General features: G+C 40.8%; 1 protein-coding gene across 3 annotated transcripts in view; it reads left to right on the top strand.

The window, feature by feature from the left end:
- The window catches only part of CSTF3 (cleavage stimulation factor subunit 3), a 73327-nt gene extending 49367 nt beyond the window's left edge, over positions 1–23960 (top strand). For all 3 annotated transcript variants that reach the window (XM_084776516.1, XM_084776517.1, XM_084776515.1), the window contains 18 exons: positions 2361–2393; positions 5062–5159; positions 6466–6532; positions 6671–6705; positions 6798–6924; positions 8587–8664; positions 9880–10042; positions 12040–12149; positions 13265–13381; positions 13733–13807; positions 14372–14515; positions 15725–15827; positions 17841–17910; positions 19189–19384; positions 21863–22016; positions 22635–22729; positions 22862–22922; positions 23245–23960. In XM_084776516.1, the coding sequence (XP_084632642.1) occupies positions 2361–2393; positions 5062–5159; positions 6466–6532; positions 6671–6705; positions 6798–6924; positions 8587–8664; positions 9880–10042; positions 12040–12149; positions 13265–13381; positions 13733–13807; positions 14372–14515; positions 15725–15827; positions 17841–17910; positions 19189–19384; positions 21863–22016; positions 22635–22729; positions 22862–22922; positions 23245–23447 (1929 nt within the window). In that variant the 3' untranslated portion in view covers positions 23448–23960. The remainder of the gene's footprint in view (positions 1–2360; positions 2394–5061; positions 5160–6465; positions 6533–6670; positions 6706–6797; positions 6925–8586; positions 8665–9879; positions 10043–12039; positions 12150–13264; positions 13382–13732; positions 13808–14371; positions 14516–15724; positions 15828–17840; positions 17911–19188; positions 19385–21862; positions 22017–22634; positions 22730–22861; positions 22923–23244) is intronic.
- Positions 23961–24145: the final 185 nt, after the last annotated feature.

The following is a 24145-nucleotide window of genomic DNA, read 5'->3' as shown; positions in this document are numbered from 1 at the left end:
AGAAGAATGTAAACTAAAATTGACACAACAGGTTCCCAACAAAACAGCTACTGTAAGAGGAGAATTGGAGAAAAAAAACAAATCAAAACAAACAAAAACAAAAAAACAGTTAAACACAAGATTCAAAGTCCATTAATGATGCAAACCTGGTGCCAGAAAACATTTGAGAACTAAATATAGCAGCAGTAGGTAAATTGAAATAGAATGGTCATACAGAGATTTAATTTACTGGAAAATCTAGCAAATAAACTTTAAAAAGTAAAGCTTACATTTTGAATCTATAACCAAAAAACCTCAAATTTAAAAAGAAAAAGGAACACTGGAAGACAGAAGATAACTTAAAAAGAAAAAAAATGCAGTTTGTTTGTTTTGCTTTGCTTTTGTTTTTCAAGATAGGGTTTCTCTGTGTAGCCCTGGCTATGCTGGACTCACTCTGTAGACTAGGCCTCAAACTCAGAGATCCACCTGTCTCTGCCTCCAGAGTGCTGGGATTAAAGGTCTGGCCCAAAAAGGAAAAAAAATTTTTTTAGTGGAAAAGTCATAAATTTACAGGTTCAAATCTACTTTTGAGTTGAATTTAACACCTACTCTATGAGATGAACCCATACCAGTCAAAGAACCTGAGATTAGATTGGTCATGGGCCTCAGGAGTAAATCTACTACAATTATTCTGCCGACAGAGCATGATTCCTAATAACATACTGCTGTCCACATAGAGCAAACCATCACTCAACCTTTATCCAGGAAGCTTCTATTTACAGTAGATACAGAGGCCCATAACAGGGCAGCAAGCCGAAAGTGAGAGAGTTTGGAGTATTCAACCTTGAATGGCATGTCTTTATTATATCTCTCCCCCACAAAGCTTAGGGATCTAAGGGGAAGAGGCAGGAAAATGGTAAGAGCCTGGGTGGTTTTAGGAAACATCATTTCTAGACACAGCTGAGCAAACACACATAGATCTTACAGAGAGCTGCACAAGCTCAAACCTGGCAAAAACCCCAGTGCAGGAGGGCAAGTGGGTACAAAGTTCCATCTCAAACCAAAAGTTGTTTGCCAATGGTAAGTGCTGAGAGAGGGAGAAACAACATAGGCATATCAACCACACTTGGGGTAAGCTGTACTCAGAGGTAGGTAGCCACACTAACCAGGCTCCGTAGCTTTTAGTGGCTTTTTCTTCTGTTTAAACGAGGGGGTGGGAAATATGACTTGGGGTGGTGGGGAGACTCTGGAAGGAGTTTGGGCTTGGTGGCCCACCCCTTTAATCCCAGCCCTGAAGACACGCAAGTGGATCTCTGTGAATTCAAGGCTGGCCTACACATAGTGTTCCAAGGAAGCTGGGCCTTCATAGTGAGACCCTGTTTCAAAAAAGATAATATTTTAGGAGTCTCTTGGACAACCCTGACCAACAGCTCAAAAGAGGGCTTCTTGGGCCTGGTGTTGGGGTTTATGTTCAATGGTCCAAGAGACTCCCAAAGCATAGGCTGTTGTTAAAAATACCGTGCACTTCAGACACAGGGCCCAGAGGCCCCAGAGCTGGACCTAACCTGAAAGCCACTTCCCCCAGGACTACGTTTTGTGGTATCAGAAGATGCCATGTACCCTTCCAAAGGAGGGAAACAACCAACACTCACTATTACGCCTGTGAACCACAACAATGACCAGCAGGACACAATAACCCTAAAGCTACAGTAGTGGCATGCAAACCTTGGCCGTAACTAACAGCTCTCTAATTAGACGTTAGACCTGCTCAGCAATAGGGAAATCACGCCTAGTTTTGAAAACCTAGCCACTAGACAGGGCTTGGAGGAGAGCCTACACCCTCCACTAAACAAGTATAATCCCTAACTACATTTTAGAGATTTGACCATATAACCACAGAGAAGTATAGCCCTTACCACTTATAAGGAAAACCCTCTAAACAGACAGAGACCATTACAGAAAGCCACACCAATCAACTGTGAAGCTCAGTCCCAACTGGTACATCTACAGCACAACTCCTGGGCCTTACGCTCAAGAGTTATTGTGGAAGAAGGGACAGAAAGACTATAAAATCCAGTTTTGCATTTAACAAGTTTAAAGGGCATACTTAAGTCCAAGTAAAAATTTGTGGTAGTGATAATAATAAATGACACGTAATAAATGATCTCATTTGGGATTCGGTTTTCTCCTTCACATGGGTTCTATGATTGACAGTTCTGGATCATATGTTTGCACCACTATACCTGAATTATTTGTTATTTTTGAATGAAAAGTTTATAAGGTTCATTTAAAAGGTTAAAAATTCAGAAGTTGTGTGTTGATACTCTAAAAAGGAGTAACATTAATCCTATGGTTGTTTTTGTTTGTTTGTTTCTCTTCAGATTAAAGCTAAAAATTATGACAAGGTTGAAAAGGTAAGTTCTCTTAAATATATTTTGAAGTTTAAGAGTTTCTAGCTGGGTGGTGGTGGCACATGTCTTTAATCCCAGCAATTGGAAAACAGAGGAAGGCAGATCTATAAGAGTTTGAGGCTAGTCTGGTCTACAAAGTAAGTCCAGGACAGCCAGGACTACACACAGAGACCGTGACTTGCGGGAGCGGCGGGGGCGGTGAGAGAGTTTCTGTATGACTGCTGGGTGGTGGTGGCGCACGCCTTTAATCCCAGCACTTGGGAGGCAGAGGCAAGTGGATCTCTGAGTTTCAGGCCAGCCTGATCTACAGAGTGAGTTCCAGGGCAGTCAAGGTTACACAGAGAAACCCTGTCTCGAAAACCAAAAAATAAGAGTTCCTACATGACCAATATGGTAAATAATATGGTAAAATGATTTAAATTACTGAATCCAAGTAATGGCTATATAATTATATTGTAATAATATTTTTCCTTCCTTTTTTTTTCTTACTTGTTTTTTTGAGGCTGGGTTTCTTTGTATAGTTCTAGCTGTCCCAGACTCTCTTTGTAGACCAGGCTAGCCTCAAACTACAGAGATTGCCTGCCTCTGCCTTCCTAAGGGCTAGGATTACAGGCATGCACCACTGTACCTGTCAGTATTTCGCTTTCTTAAAAATTTAAAAGTCCCTGGCCTGGAGAGATGGCTCAGAGGTTAAAAGCACTATCTGTTCTTCCAGAGGTCCTGAATTCAATTCCCAGCAACCACATGGTGCCTCACAGCCATCTATAATGTGATCTAATATTCTCTTCAAGCATACATGCAGGAAGAGCACTATATACATAATAAATAAATAAATAAATATTTTTTAAAATGTAAAGGTCCCGCCAGGTGGTGGTGGTGCATGCCTTTAATCCCAGCACTGGAGAGGCAGAGGCAGGCAAATTGCTGTGAATTCAAGGCTAGCCTGGTCTACACAGCGAGTCCAGGACAGCTAAGGGTTACACAGAGAAACTCTGTCTCGAAAACAACAACAACAACAAAAACAAAAAGCTTTAAAAATCCCTTAGCTTTCAGGAAATATAAATTAAACCTATTTTGAAATTCAAATAATTCCAGTCAAAATGGTAACACTAAAAAAAAGATGTCAATGAGTCCTGTTGAGAGTGTGGAAAGGGAAGTACTTAGACATTACTAGTGGGGTGTAAAGTCATGCAGCCCTCCGGAAATCAGTATTGAGGTGTGTCAGAAAGTGAGAAGGGGGCTGGAGAGATGGCTCAGTGGTTAAGAGCACTGTCTACTCTTCCAGAGGTCCTGAGTTCAATTCCCAGAAACTACATGGTGGCTCACAGCCATCTATAATGAGATCTGGTGCCCTCTTCTGGTGTGCAAGCGCACGTGCAGGCAGAGCACTGTAGGTCATAAATAAATGTATTTTAAAAAATAAAAAAATAAAGTGAGAAGGAAGAGCCTGGGCTGCTGCTCAGCTGCAAGAGTGCTTATCTAGCAACCTAGCCCACATGAAGTTCTGCCTTCAGTCCCTAGCACTGCATTAAAAACCAGACATTGCAATGTGCACCTATAATCCCAGCCGTTGTGAGGTGGAGACAGGAGCCTTAGAAACAGCAAGGTGTGGTAGAGTACACTTTTCATCCCAGCACTAGGGGGGCAGAGATACATAGATCTCTGAGTTTGGGGCTAACCTGTTCTACATAGAGAGTTCCTGGATAGCCAGAGATACGTAGTGTGACCCTGTCTCAAAAAGAAGTAGCTATTGTATAACCCAGCTGTATCACCCTTGGGAAGACTCAAAGGACTCTAAGTCCTACCATAGAGGTATTTGCACATCCCTGTTTATTGCTGTTCAGCTCATAACAGAAGAAATAGAACCAGCCTATGAACAGATGAATTAAAGAAAATACAGTACATAGGCATAGTGGAATCATTACCTTTGCAGGAGAATGGATGAAGCTAGATATCCTATGTTAAGCAAAACAAACCAGACTCAGACAGATCCTTGTATTTTTCTCATGGGGATTGTAGGTGTGTGTGTGTGTGTGTGTGTACATTAGAAATGGAGAGAGAGGAGAGGAGAGGGGCTATTGAGAGAAAGGGAACCACAGAGGAGTATGGGTGGAGGAGAGTGAGTGAGGGACAAGGGTCAATAAGAGCAAAATATAAAAATGCTGCACTGAAATTTATTTCATATGCTAATTTAAACTAAGGAAAATGTTAGAAAAGAAAAATAATTGTCTTTATTTACTTATGCATTTACTTTATGGCTCTGGAGAGAGAAAATTGACAAACGGAGGAGTAGGATTTTAATTGTCTACAATGAAAGGAAGATTATTATTTGCCCTTTTAAAAATGTGTAAGGAATTTTTTACTTTGATTGTGTGTATGTATCTGTGCACCACATACATGCCTGGTGCCATGGAATGAGAGGTCTGAACTGCTGGAACTGGAACTAGAGTTATGGATAGTTGTGAGCTGCCACATGGCTGGTAGCAATCAGACCGGGGCCCTCAGCCAGTGCTCCTAACCACAGTCATCTCTCCGTCCCTTTTATTTGCCTTTTATTTATAAGAAAATTAATTCCTGGAAAGACCTGACTTTATTTTTAATATGCTATTTCACTCATGCAAATATGAAATATATTTAACTGGATGTTGATACTGCTTTCTTATATTTAAAGCTATTTCAAAGATGCCTTATGAAGGTTTTGCACATTGATTTATGGAAGTGTTATCTTTCATACGTCAGAGAAACCAAGGGTAAACTGCCAAGTTACAAGTAAGTGAAACCGTGGTCTTAAGAGTGTACATTGAAGGCCGGGCGTGGTGGTGCACGCCTTTAATCCCAGCACTCAGGAGGCAGAGGCAGGTGGATTGCTGTGAGTTCGAGGCCAGCCTGGTCTACAAAGTGAGTCCAGGACAGCCAAGGCTACACAGAGAAACCCTGTCTCAAAAAAAAAAAAAAGAATGTACATTGAGCCAGGTGGTGGTGGCACACGCCTTTAATCGCAGCACTTGGGAGGCAGAGGCAGGCGAATCGCTGTGAGTTCGAGGCCAGCCTGGTCTACAAAGTGAGTCCAGGACAGCTAAGGCTACACAGAGAAACCCTCTCTCAGGGGAAAAAAATAAAAAGAGAATGTACGTTGAAAAGCCAGGCGTGGTGACACACACCTTTAATCCCAGCACTCAGGAGGCAGAGGCAGGTGGATTGCTGTGAGTTTGAGGCCAGCCTGGTGTACAAAGTGAGTCCAGGACAGCCAAGGCTAACACAGAGAGACCCTGTTTCGAAAAACCAAAAAAAAAAAAAGAATGTAGGTTGAGCTGAGTGTTGTGATACACGCCTTTAATCCCATGCTGAGGAGGCAGAGGCAGGTAGACCTCTGAGTTTGAGGCCAGTCTGCTCTACAGACAGGCAGGCTACACAGAAAAACCCTGCAGGCAGTGGCAGGGAGCAGTGCGTATTGTCTGTAACACACAGCCATTTCTACATGACTCACACCATCTCTAGTCTCTGAGCTACAGGTGAGAAGAAACCCTAAGTATTTGAAAAGTCAGAATTCTCCAAGAAATCGGGAAATTATCTTCCACTGGAGAGCTGACTCATTCACATTTTCCTATAGTGAAGCACTGTGTATTTGCAACACCAGAGCACTTTTTGACAAGCTTGTGTTCAGCACACCACACCATGCTTGGCAAGTGATAGGGCGCAGTGTGCCGCTCAAGATGCCCAAGGCACCGCTTGATAGTTAACTCCCTACCATGACTTACAACTGCCTGTCTTCACTGACTCTGACTTGGATGTCCCCTGATGTGTTTATAACAGCTTTAGGTTTGGATCTTGGTTTTTTTTTTTTTTTTTTTTTTTGTTTTTCAGACAGGGTCTCTCTGTATAGCTCAGAGTAGTGTGGGGTACACTACATACCCCAGGCTGACCTTGAACTCACCATGCAGCTGGGAATGTCTTCTGCCTCAGGCTAGTGCTCCTGACTCGGCTTCCTGAGTCAACAGCTTCTTGGGATAACAGGTGTGAGCTACCTTACCCAGATGGTAACAAATTTTAAAACTGTCTTTCATATTCATTTCAGAGAAAAAATGGCTCAAGCTTACGATTTTGCACTGGATAAAATTGGAATGGAAATAATGTCCTATCAGGTAGAGTTCAAATTCTTAATATACACAAGGGCTGGGAATACAGCTCAGTGGTAAAGTACTTACCCTGCATGCCTGAGACTCTAGGTATACACCTAGAAAATATCAAGAAGGATACTAACATTTTGTTTTATTTCTTAGATTTGGGTGGATTACATCAATTTCTTAAAAGGCGTGTAAGTATTGCCTTAATTTTTAATATACAAACAAAATATACAAACAAATTGATTTAGCTATAATACAATTAATATTTCTTATCCAACTTCAGGGAAGCTGTAGGGTCTTATGCAGAAAATCAGAGAATAACTGCTGTCCGAAGAGTTTATCAGCGAGGCTGTGTTAACCCAATGATTAATATCGAACAACTCTGGAGAGACTACAACAAGTATGAAGAGGTAAATTAAGCCAGTTTATTACAAAGTGGCCATTCTAATTGTTATCTTCTATAAACTTAGGGAATCTAGCCCTCTAGTGTTAGGTGTCTGAATTACACTGTCTGCCACTGCTACTGGCTTATGTTTTGCTGCACCATGGACTAATCCCTGAGCTTTATGCAAATAAGAAAAATACCCTACCATGGAACTATATATTCTTAGATACATTGTTTTATACTGATTCCAATAAAAGAATTTATGGAGTTTAAAATTTTTAATATACTACAGTAAACATTAATGTGCAAGTATCTCTGTGATATGTTGGCTTCAAGTCTTTTATATAGTAAGTCTGGTTGTAGCTTTTTTTCTTTTTTCTTTTTCTTCTTCGATACAGGGTTTCTCTCTGTATCCTTGGCTGTCCTGGACTCTAACTCACAGCGATCCACCTACCTCTGCCTCCCGAGTGCTGGGATTAAAGGCATGTGCCACCATGCCCGCTGCTTTTTTTTTTTCTTTTTTTTTTAAGATTTACTTTATGTATGAGAGTGCTCTGTTTTCATGCACACCAGAAGAGGGAATCAGATTCCACTACAGATGAGCCACCACATGGTTGCTGGGATTTGAACTCAGGACCGCTGGAAGAACAGCCAGTGCTCTCAACCACTGACCCTCCTCTCCAGCCCCTATTTGTAGCTTTTTAAAGAAATGTCTATTGACTTTTGAATTAATTTCCATTCCCACCAGTAGTGTATAAGTGTTCCTTTTGCCCACATCCTTGCCAGCATTATTTGTTTGCTTAATGACTGCTTTGACTGGATAAGATAGAATCTCATGATTTCATGTCCATTAAAATTTTTGGGTTGAGAGGTAGAACAGCTTCAGCAGTTGAGAGCACTGGATGTTCTTCCAGAGGATCCAGGTTCAGTTCACAGCACCCACATTGTGGTTCACAGCAATGTATAACTCCAGTTCTAGAGAATCCAGCTCTTTCTTGTGGCCTCCATGGATCCCAACTATGCACTAGTGCACAGGCATAACTCAGGCAAAATAACAATACACATTAGGAGAAGAAGAAAAGAAGAAAGAAAATAAAACAAACAAACTCTTGGCCAGTAAAATGGCTCAACAGGTAAAGGTACTTGCTGCCATGCCTGATGGCCTGAATTCAATACTCAGAACCACATTGTAAAAGGAGAAAGCCCACTGCAGCAAGTTGTCCTCTGACCTCCATGCATGTGCACCCATCCATCCAGCCACACAAAATAAATAAGTAAAAAGATTTCCTAAGAATAGGATTTTATAGCCTACTCACAACAGACAAATTAGATATTGTTGTAGGAGCGAAGCAGCATGTGTGCCATGATGCCTGTGTAGAGGTCACAGGACAGCTTTGTGGGTCACTTCTCTCACCATGACCTGGGTTCTAGGGATGGCACTCAAGTCATCAGGCTTATATGGAAGTGCTTTACATACTAAGCCATCTTACCTGCTAGTCTACTTAATGTTGTTCTTTATTTTTCCCTGAGTTGGGTATATAGTTCAGTGGTAGAGTTTTTGTCTAGTTGCCTAGTATGCAAGAAGCTGTGGGTTTGGTTTGCAGAAGTTTATTAAAAAAGAAAAGAAAAATGAAAAAAAAATTAAAAAGAGAAGAAAAAGCAATTAATAGCAATATTTTTCCCTTAGGGTATCAATATTCATTTAGCTAAAAAGATGATTGAAGATCGGAGTAGAGACTACATGAACGCTAGACGTGTAGCAAAGGTATGAAATTCTACTAGGCTACCTAATTTAATGTTATTGAATCATTAAAATAATATGCAAAGCTTTCCAACTAATATTACTCTTGATATTTTCAATTATTTGTAGTCCTAATTAATGACAACTAATTGTAGCTAGTTGATATTTGTCTGAAATGATGATTTTTATTTTTGTTTTGTTTTTTTGGAGACAGGATCTTTCTATGTAGCAGTGGCTATCCTGGTCCCAGACTCATAGAGATCAATTTGCCTCTGAGTGCTAGGATCAAATACTTGGCAAAATGATATAGTTAAATTTAACTAATTGTTTAAGTTATATTAAATGGTAAAAAATATAAGCTGGATTTGGAAGAAATTATGTGTATGCATTACTGGGCATCATCCAACTTAAGGATTCACACACATTAGGAAATGTTCTACTACTGAGTCACATCACCAGTCCGAAAGTGTTTTATTTGTTTTTGAAGTAGACTCTTGCTATGTAGTGTTGACTGCCCTGATACTTTGTAGCCCAGGCTACAGCTTGAATTCATGGAACTCTTCCTGTGTCAGCTTACCCAGTGCTGGAGTTATAGGCATGAGCCACCATGCTTGGCTAAAAATATTTTTCAAAACAGCTTTACATAGAATTATTGAAGTACCTGATAACCTTTCTTCATATTTGCTTATCTAAATATTGTGTTACTTTGTAGTCACTGTCATCATAAAATAACATAGCTCTCTGGGACAGATTTTGTGCTGTGTACATACCTTTCTGTTCACTGGACAAATTGCCAAATTGTACAAGCTGTTAGCTTCTCCAGAGTTGTCAATAACAATGCTACCAAATCTTCACTCATGCTATCTTTTACATCATACATCCTGCAGAGTGGCCCTTCTACATTGCCTGCAAAGGCATGGATAACCTGCTCACCACTCCTAGGGATCTGATTTTGTTTGGTAATACTCTGTTATGTCTTTCCTTACTCTTGAATTTTGCTTTGTTGTTTGTGGATGTTGTTTGACTTCTTTTTCTCAGGACAAGGTCTCATGTAGCCCAGGTTGGCCTCAAACCCACTATGTGTCTGAGGATAACTTTGAATTCTAAAATCATATTAACAAAGTGATATTAGGGGTAGGAGAGTAAACATTTTAAACAAAATATTTCTGACTTAACAAATCTCTCCTTATATATCTGAGTTGTTCTAGGCTGATCAAAACCTTGTAAATGTTTGTTTAGGAGTATGAGACGGTAATGAAAGGCTTGGACCGCAACGCTCCGTCAGTGCCTCCTCAGAACACTCCTCAAGAGGCTCAGCAAGTCGACATGTGGAAGAAGTACATCCAGTGGGAGAAGAGCAACCCTCTCCGCACAGAGGACCAGACCCTGATAACAAAAAGAGGTAACAGAGGTCCCTGAAGGCCTGGCTACATGGCACTGAACTGCTTGATGTTTGACTGGGGTTGCCTCAGAGTCCGCCCTGCCCTGCATGCCCGGCTCTTGTTCCACAACTTATGTTGGCTTTGAGCTCACTTTGTTGCCTTGGCTGGCCTCCAGCTCACGATGCTCCTATTTTAGCTTCCTGGATGCTGGGGTCACAGAAATGTGCTTACATGCCCAGATGAGACTTTGGGTTTTTTATTTCAAAATCTTTTTGTTTTCTTTCCACTTATGTTTTTTCACTAATAATCATGTCAATAGATCTGTCTTCATGTTCACTTACCCCTTGTTTAATGTTCAATCTGTTGCTAAGCTAATCCAGCAGTGAATATAAATTACTCGCTTTACATTACTTTTTAGTTTTATGAATTTCCACAGATTTTTATAATTTTAATTTCTCTATTGAGACTCATATGTCACAGTGTACATGCTAGATGCCCAAAGAGACTGAAGAGGTCATTGGATCCTCTGGAATTAGAGGTACAGGTAGTTATGAACTGCCATGTGCATGTTGGGAATCGAACTCAAGTTGTCTGCAAGAATAAATGCACTTCCCCCTGAGCCATCTCTCCAACCCCTATAATGTGTCTTCTTTAGATTCTTGAATATGACTATTATAGTAGCTCTAATGTCCTCAGGTACCGATTGCATCATGAGGTTGGTCCTTTGACTTTTGACTGTTGCTCACATTTTCATGTTTTGTTACCTTTATGAATAGTCAAAACTTTTACCTTTAAAACATTTTGTAAGCCAGGTATGGTGACGCACACCTTTAACCTCAGCACTCAGGAGACCGAGGCAGGTGGATCTCTGTGAGTTCGAGGCCAGTCTGGTCTACAAAGTAAGTCTAGGTCAGTCAATGCTACACAGGGAAACCCTGTCTTAAGGAGAAAAAAAAAAAAAAAAAAAAAAGACTGGATTCTGTTGTCTTTTCTGAAGAATACTGAGTTTTCATTCTGCGGTACACTTTAATCTTCTGGGGTTGTTTTGGTGTTTTGGTTGGTTTGTTTGGTTGGTTGGTTGGTTTTCAGTTTTTATTTTTTGGGGGTGCTTTATTTCAGTTTTCTTATTTAACATGTATATGAAACCAGACTCACAGATACACTCATGAAGATAGAGAGGTGCCAGGGATTGAACCCAAGACCTTGTGCATCTGTGCCGGCTAAGCATATGCTCTATCACAGAGATGCCTTCTGTCTTCAGTTGTTAATTTTTAATTTCAGAAGACTTCATCTTTTTGGTTTTTGTTCTTGTTTTTCTTTCTTTTTTAGTTTTTTATTTTTATTTTTTTGATCTTTTAAGACAGGGTTTGTCTGTGTAACCCTGGCTATCCTAGAACTTGCTGTGTAGATCAGGCTGGTCTCAAGCTCACAGAGATCCATTTGCCTCGGCCTCCTGAGCGCTAGGATTAAAGGTGTGCACTACCGCTGCCTGGCCTAGAAGAGTTACTCTTGTACAAATTACTGTTACCAATGGATTGGAATTTCACCGAATTCTTCAATGTTGCAGGCCACTTACTTGCAGGACTTTATAAATACTGTTTCTTTGCTATACCTATTTTGGGGCACTGGGGATCAAACCCAGAACCACACACATGCCAGACAAGAACTCTACCACATCCTTGGCAGCCTCTGCCAATTTGTACCCATCCTTACCTCTGTCCTGCTTACTTCTTTCTCACTGACCAGCTTCTGTCCCTTTGGTCTCCAGATGCCAGTCAGTGAAATCACTCAGAATTTCCTCCTATGTTTGTTTGTGCATGTGTGTATGTGTGTATCGTGGTCAAAGGACTTTGCTTTTTTAATGACTTCCTCTGTGTACATCCTTCTCGAATGTTGGAACTAATTATCACTCATTGTTAAAGACTATGCTTGAGTCTAATAATCTCGCTGCGGGGCTTGTGATGATAGTGTTGTTAGTGCCATGTATCTTACATGTTTTGTGCTTGTCTTTCCTTAGTTATGTTTGCTTATGAGCAGTGCCTACTTGTGCTGGGCCATCACCCTGATATTTGGTATGAAGCTGCCCAGTATTTGGAACAATCGAGTAAGCTGCTTGCAGAAAAGGGGGTGCGTATCCCTCCTCATCCTCTTTTTTTTTCTTTTGTGATTTTGATATAGCAATAAGGTTTACTGAAAAAAAAAATCAATCTTAGTAATAAAGTGTAAGTATTGTCTAGGTTTAAACACATACATAATTAGCAGAAGGGAGCTATTTGGGAGGTGGGGAGGACAGACTAGACAAAGTAGTGAGTATAATTTAGGAAAGTACAGTGATACATATATATGAAAATGTCAAAATAAAACTCATTATTTTATATGCTAATTTTATTAAATGTTTATATATAAGAAGTGTATGTTGACAAATGTAAGCTTGTTGGGTGGTGGCACATGCCTGTAATCCCAGCACTTGGGAGACCAAAGCAGGTGGATCTCTGTGAGTTCAAGGCCAGCCTACAGAACAAATATCAGGATAGCCAGGGCTACACAGAGAAACTCTGTCTCAAAAAAACCAAAAAAGAAAAAGAAAAATTTAAACATGTCAGTTTGAGCTTTAGGAACACTCATAATTAGAGTTCCTTAGAATTAAAATATGATGGCTTGCTGGGCGTGGTGGCATAGGCCTTTAATCCCAGGACTCAGGAGGCAGAGGCAGAAGCAGGGAAATCAATGTGAGCTTCAGGCCAGCCTGGTCTACAAAGTGAGTCCAAGACAGCCAAGGCTACACAGAGAAACCCTGTCTTGAACTGTCCCCCCTCCCCCCAAAAAAAAGCCCTTAAATGGTTCTTGTATAATTTAAAGTAATGGGGGCTGAAGTGCATAGCTGGGTGGTAGTGGTAGAGCCTCCTGGGCTCAAGTCCTCTGCCCAGAACAGGAAGAAATCCTTGGTGATTTTTATAATTCCTTTTTAAAAAATATTTATTTATTAATTTTATGTATATGAGTGCTCTATCTGCATATAGAACTGCACACCAGAAGAGGGCATTAGATCACTTTATAGATGGTTGTGAGCCACCATGTGGTCACTTGGAATTGAACTCAAGACCTCAGAAGAACACTGTGCTCTTAACTGCTAAGCCATTTCTCCAGCCCCGATTTTTATAAGTCTTAAAGTGGATACTGTCTCAGTTTTACTCTTTCAGCTACATTAAAGTTATTAAGGATGTGCTTTTTTTTCCTCTTAGGATATGAACAATGCCAAATTATTTAGTGATGAAGCTGCTAATATATACGAAAGAGCCATAAGCACTTTACTAAAGAAGAACATGCTCCTTTATTTTGCGTATGCAGATTATGAAGAGGTAAGAAGAATCAGAAGGGTTAGAACTATGCTTGTGTGTGTGTGTGTGTGTGTGTGTGTGTGTGTGTGTGTTTGTGTGTGTGTGTGTGTGTGTGTTCCTGAGCCTGCCAAATACTGGGATTATATCTAGTGCTCATAATTTTACTACAGGACTAAATTTTTTGGTAGGTTCTTTGTTTTGCCAGAGATGATAACAGTAAACAGTTGCTAGTCTCAAGTTCATATAAGTTTATATGCAATATAGGTGCCATTGTGTGTGTTGTGGGAACAGAAGTACAATCTTTAGGTTCCTTAACGCTCAGATTTGCTCATTTGTGAGTATCTATTCATATTCACTTCTCTGTTACTTTAGAGTCGCATGAAGTATGAGAAGGTTCATAGTATATATAACAGACTTCTGGCAATTGAGGATATTGACCCCACTTTGGTGAGTAACCTAAGTCTTGCTCTCCCACCATCATAGTCTAACTTGATACAACAAAAATTTAATTCATATACAGTAAGATTCATTGTTTTTATATACAAAACACTGCTGGGCATGATGACTCACACTTGTAATCTCAGTATTTGGGAAGTGGAGATAGAAAGATCAGGAATTCAAGGTTATCTTTGACTCTATAGTGAGCCTCATCTACAGAGGGAGTTATAGGCTCTGGGCAGCCAAGACAGCAGGGCTACTCAGAAAAACCTTTGCCCTGAAAAACAACAGCAACAAAGATTAGTAGTCATTACTGTATGACATGCTGATGATAATTTTAAAAAGAAAAGAAAAATTACTGCATTATACACTTTAGAATAATTTTCTGTTTTGTAAATTATGTCTCAATAAAAATTAGCATGTGTCTAACACTTGAGGAAAAGTTACTTATAATTCTACTCTGAAGTTTCTTACACTAGAAACATTAGCACAGAACCCAGTGCCCTGGTACTAGATGCTGTGAGAACCATATTCTGCCTAATTTGTAGAACACAAATACTTCTTTTCTCGTAGGTATATATCCAATATATGAAATTTGCAAGGAGAGCAGAAGGTATCAAATCTGGAAGAATGATATTTAAAAAAGCAAGAGAGGATGCCAGAACCCGCCATCATGTCTATGTCACTGCAGCACTCATGGAGTATTACTGTAGTAAGGTAAATACTGAAATGCTTATATAGTGATGTTGAAATTTTCTTCATCTAAGATATAGTCATGAAAAGAAAAGTAGTCCTGCTGGGCATGGTGGTGCAAACCTCCAACCCCAGAACTATAAGTGAAAATAGGCATATTTTAATGAGTTCTAGGCCAGCCCAATAATTGAGCTTAATTGCTCCATTTTGTAAAAAAGATCTTAAGCTTATTTGCATAAAATTACATTGAATATTATTCAACTCAGTTGCTTGCTCATTTATGCCTTATTAAACTCCACATTTAATTTTTTCTCTCTTTCTCCTTTTTTCTTTGTTATTTGTTGTTTATTATGTATACAGTGTTCTTTCTGCATTTACGCCCGCAGGCCAGAAGATAGCACCAGATCTCATTATAGATGGTTGTGAGCCACCGTGTGGTTGCTGGGATTTGAACTCAGGACCTCTGGAAGAGCAGCCAGTGCCCTTAACCTCTGAGCCATCTCTCCAGCCCCCTCCTTTTTTCTTAATTGATTGGCTTTCTACCCGAGATGATTGAACTCAGGGCCTCCTGCATCCTAGATAAGCTCTTTACTTAGAACTTTTTTGGGGTGTTGGAGCCAGTGCTGGGAATTGAACTCAGGGATTGATATGTGACAAATTTTACCACTGACCGACCCATCCCAGCTCACCCCTTGGTTGTTGTTTGTTTGTTGGCTTTTTTGTTTGTTTGTTTGTTTAGAGGTGCATATCACTAAATACATGGTCTCAAACTCTTGGTCCTCCAACTTCCACTGTAATCCCCAGTACTGGGATTGCAGGCAGCACAATTCCACAGGCAGCCTTGGTATATGTCCTAGACAGCATGCCAACATTGGCTACTTGGCTGTTTTATTTTGTTTATGGTGGTGATGGGCTTTTTTTTTTTTTAGCTCAAGGGTTTTTATGTGACATGAGTTTAATTTCCCATTTTAGTTCTTCTTTGCTTTCTTGTATTTAGAGATTGTAGGAGTTTTTCTTTGGTATTGTTTTTTGTTTGTTTGTTTGTTTGTTTTGAGGAAGTGTCTTGCCATGTAAACTAAAATGACCTTGCACCGTGCCAATCCTCCTGCCTCTCAATCCCTACGCTGGGATTATAGGTGTGCACCACCATGCCTATTAGATTCTCTAGCTTTAGTATTGTTTTGAGTACACTGTTTGGTATTTCATGGAAACCAGTACTGTCTTTACTTCTAGGATAAATCTGTTGCCTTTAAGATTTTTGAATTGGGACTAAAGAAATATGGAGACATTCCAGAATATGTTTTGGCTTATATTGACTATCTCTCTCACCTCAATGGTAAGTTGATTCTAGAATCTGCCTTGGTTCAGTGTGTGTGTTGTGAAGGTTCAGTTAGTTTATTTTGTGTGTATTGGTCCTTTGCCTGCATGTCATGTCTGTGTTCCCATGTTTTCATTGCCCTTGGAGGTCAGAAGAGGGTGTTGGATCCTCTGCAGCTAGAGTTACAGACTGCTGGCCGGTGCTGGGAACCAAACCCAGGTCATTTGGAAGAATAGCCCAGTGTTCTTAACTCCTGAGCCATCTCTCCAACCCCTGCCATGGTTTCTTAATATTAAACAATCTGAAATTATGTACTTGGGGTTTGGGGGGCTTTATATTCTTCTTTAAAGTGTTGTAATTCCAACATGACAGCAGAACCAGCTACTGATAGGCACCCAGGAAATAGTGACCTATCATCCATAAATTCAGTGTTTTTCTTTTTAGACAGGGTCTTGCTATATAGCCCTGGCTGGCCTAATCTTCACTATGTAGAACAGTTTGGCTTTGAACTCAGAAGTCTACCTGCCTACCTGTTGGTTACCATGCCCAACTTATGCAGTGCTGGCACTGAGCCCAACTTGCATGCTATGCAAGTGTGTTAGTAGGAGATGTATATATACAAACATGTATATGTATGTGTTTGGGGGTAGTTGAGAGAATGATTTACAGGCTGTGGCCCAGTTACTCCAACAATGGCTGGCTACCAAAAGAAGGTCCAAGAATCCAATAGTTGTTAAGTTCATGATGCTAGATGTCTCAGCTGGTCTTCAGTGTATGCCAGAATCCTGAAAAAGTAGCTTCTAATGCCAGTGAAGGAATGAACTATCCAGTAAAAGTGAGAACAAGCTGGCAAAGAGTGAAAGCTTCTTTCTTCCATGTCCTTTTATAAGCTGCCACCATAAGGTGTGGCCCAGATTAAAGATGGATCTTCCTACCTCAAAAGATGTGAATAAAAGAAATTCTCAGAGGTATCCCCAGCCACTTGGGTTTTAGTTAGCTCCAGATGTAGTCAAGAATAGATATTACAGCAAGCATTCTATCAACTGAGCTATATCCCCTGTCCTATCAACCGTGTACTTACACTCCCTGAATAGTGGTAGATTGTGACTCTACAGAGTGGTTTTGAATCAGGAAAGCGCTACCAGCAGTAGGTGAAGCTGCAAAGTCGGTTAGGAGACAGTAGTCTGTTCCTCTCTGGCCACTCTGTGCACCTCATGTCTTGTCTCCTAGGGGTAAACAAGTATTTAAAACCTCTCTAGGGCTAGCGCTGTAGCTTGGTAACAAAGCTTTGCCCAGTAGATGGGACGTATGGTGTACAGTTCTGTAAAAACAGAAACAAGAAAGTCAGTAACCACCAAACTCAAAGATACTTGCTTTGTAAGGTTAAACACTGTGGGGTGGTCACATGATTATGGTACCCCGTGACTCGGGGAGCCTCCCTCTCTTTTAGGAGTTGTGTAGGTGACAGTGAAGGGCTAAAGGAGTGGAGGGTCGGCTGTTTGTAATGAGGCTCAGTTCTCAGCGTCGGGAGTGCTTTTTGTGTTAAGTCATGCTGGAGTCAGCTTCACGTGCTCTGGCTGTCAGGCCTTGAGAGGGCTGGGATCCATCAGTTCTGTTACGGGGCCAGCAAAAGCTCTCCAAACCCACCGAAACTCTTTTTCTTCCCTCCCCTTACATCCTGGCAGTGCTGGCCCATTCTCAGTGGATTCCAACTTTCCTCTCCCTAGGAGAATATGCCTTCTCTTTTCCAGCACTCCACCAAGGTTCCCTCAGTTGTGGGTGATGACTGTAGAGAGGTACTTTAGGCACCTCAGGCAGCCTTATAGGGAGCTCGCTAGTGTTGCCGGGTATGCTTGCGAACCTGCAAGTCCATCCCTGTCCTTGTAAGAATGAGTGTGACAGTTACTTTTCTGCACTGGATTTTTGTGAGGATTAACCAAGATAAAGCTCAGGTTTGTTTTACGCTGCTATAAAAAAGGATTGCTGACCTGTGAAACTTTACTAACATTTAATCTCTTTAAAATATTCTAGAGGATAACAATACTCGAGTTTTGTTTGAAAGAGTTCTAACATCTGGAAGCCTTCCTCCTGAGAAGTCTGGGTAAGTCATGCAGTGTGTGGCCTCTGATGTGCGAGACTGCACTTGAGTGTGAGTGTCAGGAGGAAATTCTCTTCTGTCTCATTTTACCTACCTGCAATATTTTCATACTTGCTCACACTTACATTTTTATTTCATAGAGGATGAAAATTATTTTGAGATACCTTTGTAATTTATTAAATATTTTACTATATCTTTCCACTTTAATCTTTCTAGAACTTAATATATTGGCATTCTGAAATGTATCTCTCTAGTGAAAGGCAGAGGCTCTTTAGTATTGAAAAGTGGTTTTCCATGTTACATCCTCACCTTATGGCTGTGCCTGTAAGAAAATGACGTGGTATAGTGGCACAGCCAACATAGGAAGGCCTTGCATTTTGGCTTCAGTTCCAAACTTAGCCACTTAAACAGTAGTGAATTCCTCCTTACTTCCTTAACCTTCTCACTGAATCACAAACATGTCTACCAGTGTGGGAGTTCTGTACTATCCTGTTCCTGGACACTATAGGCATCTTATTTTAGGTGCCTGTGACATTTAAGTAATCTAAGAACATTAAAACAGTGATATGCACAGCCAGGTGGTGGTGGCTCATATTTTTAGTTCCAGCACTCTGAAGGCAAAGACAGGTAGATTTCTGAATTTTAGGCCAGCCTGGTCTACAGAGGGAGTTCCAGGGACAGCCAAGGCTACACAGAGAAGCCTTCCCTATCTTGGGAAAAAACCAAACCAAACCAAACAAAGGACAAAACCAGTGATATACACAGTTTAGCTGCAGTGAATCAATCATAGAAGATTTTAGGATATATTTTTAATCATACATTAAATGAAGAACATCTTCTACAAGATAATTCATTCCACTAAACAAAGTGATGAAGCCACATTATGCAGGAAAAATTATAGGACTCTTAGTTTCTTTTCCACTACCAGTTTATCCTCTCTGATGTCTCTTACTTACCTCAAACAGGAAAAGTGTGTTTGTGTGTGTGTGTGTGTGTGTGTGTGTGTGTGTGTGTGTGTGAGAGAGAGAGAGAGAGAGAGAAAGAGAGAGAGATTGGGGGGGGCTTGAATGTCCAAATATTTGGGTAAAGTGTTGTGTATTTACTTGATTTTCAAATATTTAGGCAAAAATAAAAATAAACAAATAGGGGGAAATACTAACAATTATTAAACCTAATGGAAGACAGGTGTTTGTTATATTATCCTATTTTTCTGTTATTTGGAAATCTTTATTTTAAAACAATTTTTATGACTAAGTACTGTTTATATTTACTTTCTTACAGAGAAATCTGGGCTCGATTTCTAGCTTTTGAAAGTAATATTGGTGATTTAGCTAGTATACTCAAAGTAGAAAAACGACGGTTTACAGCATTCAGAGAAGAGTATGAAGGCAAAGAAACAGCTTTGCTGGTAGACAGATACAAGTTTATGGATTTATACCCTTGTTCTGCAAGTGAACTCAAAGCACTGGGCTATAAGGTATGGACTCGGCACCAAGATACCCTGTTATCTCCACTTCCCCAAGGTTTTTTAAGAGTTCATGGATAATTTTCATTCTAAGATCAATTCTTTATTATGTTACTAATAAGACAGAAAACATTCATTGATTTTGTTGATGATGATTATCAAAAGTAACAAAAATTAAAATTAAATGTTTGAAGGGAGAGAGTAAATGCTTTCGCTGTGTACCTGGAACTGTCAGTGCCTTGTGGATGATAGAGAAAAGTGACCCTTAGGTTTTTTTTAAATAAATCTTATCAACTGATGACTATTTTTGATAGAGCTTCAACTAAATGCATTTACTGTTGGATATTTTGTCAAGACACCAAAAAGGGACATAGGTAGGTGATGTGGTGCACACACTCTGCAAGCCTTGGATTGGGGACAGGGAAGGCAGGGGGTTAGCAAGTGAAGCCAGCCTAGGCTGTTCAAACAAAGCAAAGCCACAGCTTGCTAAGGCCATGATCCTTGAGAGATCTGCAGCTCTCAACAGCCACCCATAGAGGAACTGGCTTCTCTAAGTGTGGTACTTATCTCTGTAGGTGCCTGACTCAAGAGAAAAGTCACTTAGTCCCTGAAATCTAATGTTCTTGCAGCCTCAGAAATAATCTTTGTGCCCCAAACCATTGATCCTTTTGTTGCCCTTGGCATAAGATGGAAACCCACAGGGAAGCTGTGTCTTATGCTGGCCCTTTAAATCAACTGGCAATCAGATGGTCTTGGCCATCAGTCTTTTCCTCACTGCACTGTTTTGGCCTAGTCTCACTGTCTGTCTGAACCAGACTGAAAACTTTGAGAAGAATTATACACAATTTAGCTTTATACCTTTTCTTTGATAGATGTTCCAGTTCTGTGCCAGCCCCATAATTATGATCTAAATTTTACTGTTGAGAAATGAACAGTTTTTGCTTCTACTGTACTTTACTGCTCAGTGCAAAACCGCAGGCATTTTAAGGCTTTTTTTTTTTTTAACAATTATTAGAAAAGGCCTTTTTTTTTTCCTTCTAGAAGAGTTTAATGAAAATAAAGAAAGCCAGCAAGATGGCTCAGTGAGTAATAGAGCTTGCTGCCAAGCCTGTGACTTGAGTTCAATGCCTAGAACCCACCAACCTAAGCTCTGACAAACACGTGCACCTGTGTGCATGCTGCACTCTTACAAATAGAATTTAACATTTTTTGAGATGACAAATTATTGACAAATGGCTTTAATCCCATCATTCCAGAGACACAGGCAGGTGTATCTCTTATTTCTCTAAGTTCAAGGTCAGCCTGCCAGAGCTGCATAGTGAGACCCAGTTCAGGAAAAAATAGTGTGTGGGGCAGGAGGATTGTGGCCATTTCTAATGAGAACTACTTTTTAGTGACTTTTCCAGCCTGTATTCCCATTTCTATTTGTACCTGGGGAGAACTAGAGTACTTCGCTCTGTGGTAGTTGGTGGCATAGCAAGGTGTACACCACAGCGAGCAGTTTCATGTGAGTGCTCATTTAGATTTGCCCGCATGGTAGCAGTGTCACCAACTATGTCTGACCAGATTTGAAGGACCAGAATGGGTAGGACCTGTTAACAGGTGACTGCACTGCTCCTTTGGCGTACCTTGGAGAGGGTCCTGCTAGTGCTGAAAGATCCGAGGTCAGAGGATGGGTTCCTAGTCCTCTCTCCACTTCCTATGATATTAGCTATGTGATCCTCTTTTTGAGCTTCAGTCCATGCCAGGAATGTTACTGATTGCTTCAAAGGGTGAATACAGTCTGGCTAAAAAAGCCTGACAAATAATAGCTGCTCAATATACATTCCTTTTCTCCTGTACCATTATAAAGAAGTTCACTGTTTTCACAAAATGCTATTAGCCAGTATAGGTACCGATAATCCTTATGTTGGCTGTTGTGAAGCAAGATTTCACTTAACCCAGGCTCTTCACTTTACCTGAGATGCTGTTCAGTTCCAGTGGAAGGGAGGTATCAAAAACCAAAGATCTATTTAGCTGGGCATGGTGGCGCATGCCTTTAATCCCAGCACTCGGGCACAGGAAGTGGACCTCTGTAAGTCTGAGGCCAGTTTTACATAGTGAGTTAGAGAACATACATACATAGTGAGACCCTGTCTCAAAGAAAAGTCTAAATCTTGAGTCTTTTCCTCCAGATCACCCCCGCTATTTCCTTGGTGTCTACTCTTATACAACCGTTCCTGCAGTCTTGTATTTTTCTTGCAAGGATCCTGCTGGGAGGCAGTGTAATGACTTTTAGTTGGGTTAAGGTAAAAATTTTAAGATACAACCTTCAAAGCCAATGACTTCTTTGTTGAGTGTTGAACAGTCTTTATCATGAGATTTCCTGCTTCCCCTTCTCCATCCTCCCATGCCTGTAACCCAGTTCTTACTGTACCCTCAAGACTGGAACTTCACAATGCTCTCTAAGACCCTTTTCGGGTTTAGGATTCTTCTGTTCTGCATTTTCAGGACGTCTCCCGTGCTAAGCTAGCTGCTATAATTCCAGACCCAGTTGTAGCTCCTTCCATAGTGCCTGTTCTGAAAGATGAAGTGGATAGAAAACCAGAGTACCCTAAGCCAGACACTCAGCAGATGATTCCATTTCAGCCACGGCATTTAGCACGTAAGACCCAGAACTGAGATTGTTTGATTTCAATGCAGGGTGTGGGAGGGAAGTAACCTGGCCTTTTCTACTGAAAGTTAATTATTAGACTTAGGGCCACAGTGACAAGTAATCTTTGAATTGGATGAACTAAGGATGCTGTAAAAAACAAAAAACCCTAAGTGCTACAGATTCATGTAGCCCATTCCTAGTGGCAGTTTTCCTAGCTGCTGCAGTGTGCAGCTTACCTGAGCAACTGGAAACTCGCTGCAGTATCACAAACTGTGCCAATTGACTGGTTAGCAGCCCCTCTAGGGCCTCTTTGAACAAGACCCTTCTGGTTAACAGTGCTATTGAATACCTGACTTTAAACAGGGTTGCTAAACATTGTGTAACTCAAAAATAGTTGACAAAATGTCCTTTAGTTCAGCCCTTGCTTGCTTTACATGAAGTCACGTGTTGCTTCCCAGTGACTAAAGTGACACTGCATCTCCTGCCTGGCCCATTTCAGTTGGCCACGCTGGTCAAGCACTACAGCACATTTTCAAGTGTTGAGAAGTCAGCGGGAACATAGGAAGTGTGCAGGGCATCTCACCTAGAAACTGCTCCCACCTGCTTCATGCCTCCCCTCTCTCTCAGCTCCAGGCCTGCACCCGGTCCCTGGTGGAGTGTTTCCAGTGCCTCCTGCTGCTGTTGTCTTAATGAAACTGCTCCCTCCTCCCATCTGCTTCCAGGTTTGTTCTGTACTCACTGGTTCTGTGGGCACAGTAAGTGTGCATGTGTGCACACATATGTTCACTTATATAATGAGAAGTGCAAAATAGTTTGTCAGGCAACTGAGATTTATTTTGTTCGTGTCATGACAGGGTCCTTTTGTACAAGTGGATGAATTGATGGAAATTTTCCGAAGATGCAAGATACCAAACAGTGAGTAACAGAAGTTCCCTCCTCAGTGTGAAGGCCACACTGCTGTTCCCAAAGAGGAAGGGGCGTTCTCTAAAGACAGCGGTCCAGTCTGCAGAGGTGCAGTGCCACCTAGAACGATCTGAGCCTCCTGTAGTGGGCACATTCTGATAGATGCCATTAGAGTCCTGGCATGTATAATGCACTCTGATCTGTCTAATCGTTTTCTTGGTAGTGGTAACACTATTCCACACTTACTGATAGGCTATGGGATGAGCAGAGCACCCGCTCTTTTATAGTAGTCACTGTAGCCTCCTGCACTGTCCTTTCTGCCCCATCCCAATAGCTGTTGAGGAAGCTGTGAGGATCATCACTGGTGGAGCCCCGGAGCTGGCTGTGGAAGGCAATGGCCCAGTGGAAAGTAGCGCTGTACTCACCAAAGCTGTCAAAAGGCCCAACGAGGATTCAGATGAAGATGAAGAAAAGGGGGCTGTGGTGCCCCCTGTTCATGACATTTACAGAGCACGACAGCAGAAACGAATACGATAAGACAGCTTCAAAACCTGCCTGCCTCTCAGTGGAAAAAAACTCTTACCCAGGATTCCTTTTTTGCCTCTTAAGTCATATGTTTTAAAAGAGACAACACTTTGTTACAAGGTTTTTTAAAACAAAGTTGTATTGTCATTGGTGCCTCTATCATATGGTTGAGAAAAAAAATAAACAACCAAGCCTGTGTGGATTTTGAATATGGAGCAGACCTATCCTCTAAGCAAGAATATATGAGAACAGTACAAATGGCAAAGCCACATCTTGTTCCTTTTCAAGGGTGTCTTGTATGTGCCACTTGAAGATTTCTGAGTTTTCCACGGTTTTATTTTAAAAACTGGATGGCTTATGATTGTAAAACATTTTCACATTTTCTGAAAATATTTGTTCTCAGTTTGCTTATGTAGTCCTGCCTTACTGTTTGTTTTTATTTATGGCAGAATGTATGGTGTCTGTTTTGTAGTTATAAATTTTTTAAAAGGTCCTTTGAAAAAAAATAAAAGGACTTCAAAAACATGCCTCCTTCTGTTTTTGTCTGTGGGGAGGGGGCATCCAAATGTGCTTACCAGAAGCCAACAGAGCACATCAGGTGTCTTCTATAACTTACTCCCTTGAGACACTGTTTCCCCTGAACCAGAAGCATACCTTTTGTGATAATCCAGAGAATTCCTAGGGTCTGCCTATCTCTGCCCCTAATGCTG

This window comes from Acomys minous, assembly GCF_964271855.1.
Source record: "Acomys minous genome assembly, chromosome: 3".
NCBI classification, from domain to species: Eukaryota; Metazoa; Chordata; class Mammalia; order Rodentia; family Muridae; genus Acomys; species Acomys minous.
Note: the sequence above shows the minus strand (reverse complement) of the source record. Positions and strands in the feature narration are given on the sequence as shown.